The sequence below is a fragment of the Priapulus caudatus genome, unplaced genomic scaffold (genome assembly GCF_000485595.1).
Source record: "Priapulus caudatus unplaced genomic scaffold, Priapulus_caudatus-5.0.1 Scaffold892, whole genome shotgun sequence".
NCBI lineage: Eukaryota > Metazoa > Priapulida > Priapulimorpha > Priapulimorphida > Priapulidae > Priapulus > Priapulus caudatus.
The window spans coordinates 105,853-110,665 of NW_014577953.1; the positions used below are offsets into that span (position 1 = coordinate 105,853).

General features: G+C 44.5%; 1 protein-coding gene across 1 annotated transcript in view; it reads right to left on the bottom strand.

Moving 5' to 3' along the window:
- Positions 1 to 4,813, bottom strand: part of LOC106814256 (talin-2-like) — a gene marked incomplete in the record, with an annotated part of 112,682 nt that overhangs the window by 94,364 nt on the left and 13,505 nt on the right. The window contains 1 exon segment of the mRNA XM_014818552.1: positions 4,345 to 4,420. Within this exon segment, the coding sequence (XP_014674038.1) occupies positions 4,345 to 4,420 (76 nt within the window).

A 4,813-nucleotide genomic window follows, 5' to 3' on the forward strand; every position in this document is an offset into this window, starting at 1 on the left:
GTATTTCCAGAAGGGAGAAGACATAAGTCAGGGAACAACTCCCGGCTTGTTACGTGGGTATTTCCAGAAGGGAGAAGACATAAGTCAGGGAACAACTCCCGGCTTGTTACGTGGGTATTTCATGTAGGGAGAAGACATAAGCCAGGGAACAACTCCCGGCTTGTTACGTGGGTATTTCGAGAAGGGAGAAGACATAAGCCAGGGAACAACTTCAGGGATTGCTACGTGGGTATCACGAGAAGGAAGAAGCCACGAGTCGTCGAAGCTCACCACCTCCAGCTGTGTTGCATGCCAATACCCGCGCACGCACAAAGTATCCGCGTGTAACTATACGCGCACAGCTATACGCATGTAAATGCTAACGGACAATGTTGTCGCGTGTATGGTGGTGTGCACATATCGTGTTCTTGCAACACTCTGCACGCAAAATGTAAACGTACGACTCGTATGTAAGGTGGGCTTAACCGATTCTCATAGAGAAAACGAATTTTAGACACAAAAAAGTGCATTTAGCCCTGACAGCTTCCGAATGTTCTCAAAATCTCGGGTAGTTATATACCCACGTGACCGAGCATGCCTAGTGAAATTTGAGTCGCTCTCATCAGCTTTAAGTCGCCTGACTTCAAGAACCGAATCAAAGCATTGTAGGTGCATTTGCTGCTGCCACCGGAGACATTTTTTTATTAAGGGCCGCAAACAATATCTGTATATAGTACATATTACGTATAATCAGTGATTTTTTGCTCAGTGTTTCACTGAGCAAAAAATCACTGATTATATGTAATATGTCAGGGGGATAGAAAGAAAATGCGAAATTTGAGCAGTATTAAACAGATTATCTGACATTAAGACATAGCTTTCCAACGTGGGGATAAATTATCGCAAATAAACCTCCACATCAGGCCTGGTGAGAGATGCTCTTGTGTTCCTCTCTGCGCTATAGCCACCATCGCCGAAGGATAAACTGAATTAAATTCGCATTAAAAAACGGAAGGGTAAAAAAACGAGCCGATTTAGCGATAGACTGACACCGCACGTCGACGTTGGCATCCGCTTGCGACCACGCAACATTTGCGGGCGCATCCACAGGGACGTTTGGAGTCAGTCTAGGTGGTGGCAGTCGGGAGCCATCGACGCTCGCTCGCTGCGTGCACGAGGGAGATAGCTATCATGCAATCTGCCCTCGATCGTGCCCGCGCGAGTCGCGTTTGCGTTTACTCGATTAATTATGCAGGCGTATTTTCGCAGGGCAAAAACACGACCGGAGCAGTGATCACTGAGAGAGAAGCCAGCCACGCAGCCGCTGCAATAGCAAATAGCAGTAGCAGCAGCGGCGGCACTAGCGGCAACAGTGTCAGCAGTGTCAGGCAGTAGCAGTAGCAGCAACAGTAGCAACATTGGCCGCAGTAGCAGTAGCAGTAGCAGCAGCAGCAGCAGCAGTAGTAGTCGTAGTAGTAGCAGCAGCAGCAGCAGTAGTAGTAGTAGTAGTAGTAGTAGTAGTAGCAGCAGCAGCAGCAGCAGCAGTAGTAGTAGTAGCAGTAGTAGCTGTAGTAGTAGTTGTAGTAGCAGCAGTAGTAGCAGCAGCAGCAGCAGCAGCAGCAGAAGTAGCAGCAGCAGTAGCAGCAGCAGCAGCAGTAGCAGCAACAGCAGTAGCAGGAGTAGTAGTAATAGTAGTAGCAGTAGTAGTAATAGTAGCAGCAGCAGCAGTAGCAACAGCAGCAGTAGTAGTCATAGTAACAGCAGCAGCAGCAGCAGCAGCAGCAGGAGGAGTCAGTAGGACCGTGACTACAGGCAGCTGCTGAGGAACCACCGGAAGCAGCAAAGGCGAAGGGCGACGGGGAATGGAATGGGGAGATGGGTGAAGGGGAGGGAAATTGGTAGAAATGCGTGAATTGCAGGAGAAGAGAAATAGTGGGCGAGAGAAACAGAGAAATAAAAGCAAAAAGGGATGAAGGAAAGAAGAGAGGTAGGAAGGGTGACGAATATAGCAGCAGGGAGACAAGAACGAGGGAGGGGGATGAAAAAATAGAAAAGACGGGGAGGAAAGGGAGGGGAATAGCCTAGAATACATTGAAAGAAAGGAGGGTGCGCGTGTACACGCGTGCATGTGTTAATGCTTGTGCGCGTGTACACACGTGTATCATGTATGTGTTAATGCTTGCGCGCGTGTACACGCGTGCATGTGTTAATGCTTGTGCGCGTGTACACGCGTGTATCGTGCATGTGTTTTAATGCTTGCGCGCGTGCAATCACGTGTAGGCCCTACGCATGTTCTATTGAATCTACTCCGTCTATATTAACTGCTGCGATAAAGCACATTAGCCACCGTTTTAATGGACCAGCGAAATCAGATTGTAATATTACACATCGCAAAGTTCCATGCTTGCGAGGTCATTTGCATAATTTGCCTATTGACTACGTACCACGGTCATTTGATATTTCATATTTTATTGACGTTAATACCTCGAAGAGTGATGCTATCTTACATTCACATGCCCCACGTGGATCAAAATTTATATGAACATGATTTTGTCCGCGCATGCCTCGTATTCATATATTATAGTAGTGCAACATTAAATTTACATATATCGCAACAGCGCCTACATATTTTATTGACGCGACATTCCATTTACATAGACCCAAATAAAGTTTCAATTACATTTGCATGTTTATATTACTTTATATTGATGTCGCATCGGTGCAAAGTGCCTCTATCACGCTTGTCTGCTAGTAACATCAAAAGCCAGTGTATATATATATATATATACATAAACATATAATATACCCGATACGCAGCATAATCCAGCAACGTGATCAGGAATATTAGAATCTTCCGTTTCGAAGCGGGAACAGGGGCTGCATGAATCGAATTCCATGCAGTCGTCTGACATTTAACAGCCTATGTGGTGCTAGGCAGGTGCGATGGGCATGCATGCGAGCGGCATTACACTCGCTACCTCGGGTACATATCTGTAGTACCTGATACGACAACGACCCCTTCAGCCGCACTAGATCCTCTAACGCGAAATGAGATCCACAACTCGATCGATTTTCGAAATAACTCGACAGAAACGATGAATGTGACAGGGAAGGTCACGTTAAACGTGTCTATTATAGTGCCGGTAAACCGTCTAGGCGTTATATTTGCGTAGGAGGTAATCTAAATTCTAAACTTCACTACTGTAGCATGTAAATATTGCCCTATAGTCAATTCTTTAGTAAACTATCTTACGACGTTTGGTGTTTACACGATCAATGCTTTGCAGTAATGAGTAATGTTAGATCTGCATTCGAATATACGTATTGTATTCTATATACGTGAGTTAAAGATTATTCATTATTTAATTCATTTATTCATTATTTAATCTGTTTAATGGGGAGAGGTGATGAATTTAATGGGGCATACAATGCTTAGATAGCTAGTTTCAGTCACTTTTGTTTTCTAAATTCAGCTTTAATGAGGTTTTTAAGGCGAGATGTTCAAACCAAGGCAAGTGTTGGTAACTAACAGTTTGTAGTATATAGTATAGCTATGGCTGTAGGCGTAAATATGAGAAATCTGATGAAAGCAGAGTCGGTTCAGTTCTCGAAGGTACCAGGTATAGGTCTGCTAGCTGGCCAATCTTTTTGCCGCGGTTTAGGTTATGGGGGTCATGGTGGGGTCACACTGGGGTCACAGTTGGGGGGGGCGATGAGACCCTATACACCGCCAGCAACCAGAAGGAAACATTAATATCATATGGGAAACGGTTGTTTTAGGGACGCAGTATTGAACAATTTTAATTGCCTGGGAACCGGAAAATACCAGATAACCTTTCTGCGATTCGGGAAAAGAAGTCAACCCGGACGTGGGAAAGCCGAAATTGCGATTTTAATTAAGCGGGGAAAGCCGAAAATGACACATTTTAACCAAGGAAACTGGTTGCCGCTCATTATAATTATAAAAGCGAGAATATTTTCTACATAGCATGACTACCAAGCTCCACCGCCGACCTTGTTAAATTTTACACATTTTGTTACCTAGGAAACTGAGGTAAAAAGGAGTAGAAGGAGAAAAAAGGAGAACGAGTGAAAGGAGTAGAGCCCCCCACCCTGTTGCCTCTCGTTACAATTATAAATGTGACAATATTTTGTGTGCAAGCCTCATTGCAGACCTTACGAATTTGCAGCCAGTCATAGTATAGAGTTTGTCATACTGTAAGATTGACTACCAATCCGTCAGCAATTGACACGGGTAGATTCGTGCGCGCGCGAATAAAATGACGCGCGGGAATGGCGCGCACGATCAATTAGGAAAACAATCAACGCCAAGCGACGGCGCCTCTCGTAACCACGGCAACTTACTCTCCTCATCCGTGTGCAGCTTCCTCCTGAGCTCCTCCATCTTCCTCTCACCGCGGGGAAGTGTCTTCTCCTTTTCCTGATGACCGAGAGAGAGAGAGAGACAGAGAGAGTTAGCGTGAGATTGCAAGAGCGGAAGCAAGTTGTGTAGGAATATAAGAGCTGGCCATATAGCTACGCCAGACAAGAGACGTGGAAGGATTTCGAGGGTTTTCGAGTAATTTCATTCTCGTTTCATCATCGCTCGTTTTCAATAGGAAACAGAGCGTTCTAATCAGACTTGTTGTTGTCATCCCTACTTTATCTCGTCACGAGAACAGTAATTAGGCTAATTAGAATAACAGATAGACTCAGATTTCTGATACCATAGGACTAAATAATTATATTACAGTATAATTACAGAACGTATTCATCGGAACTGCATTAATGTACTGTGTCTGTGTGTATATATATATATATATATATATATATA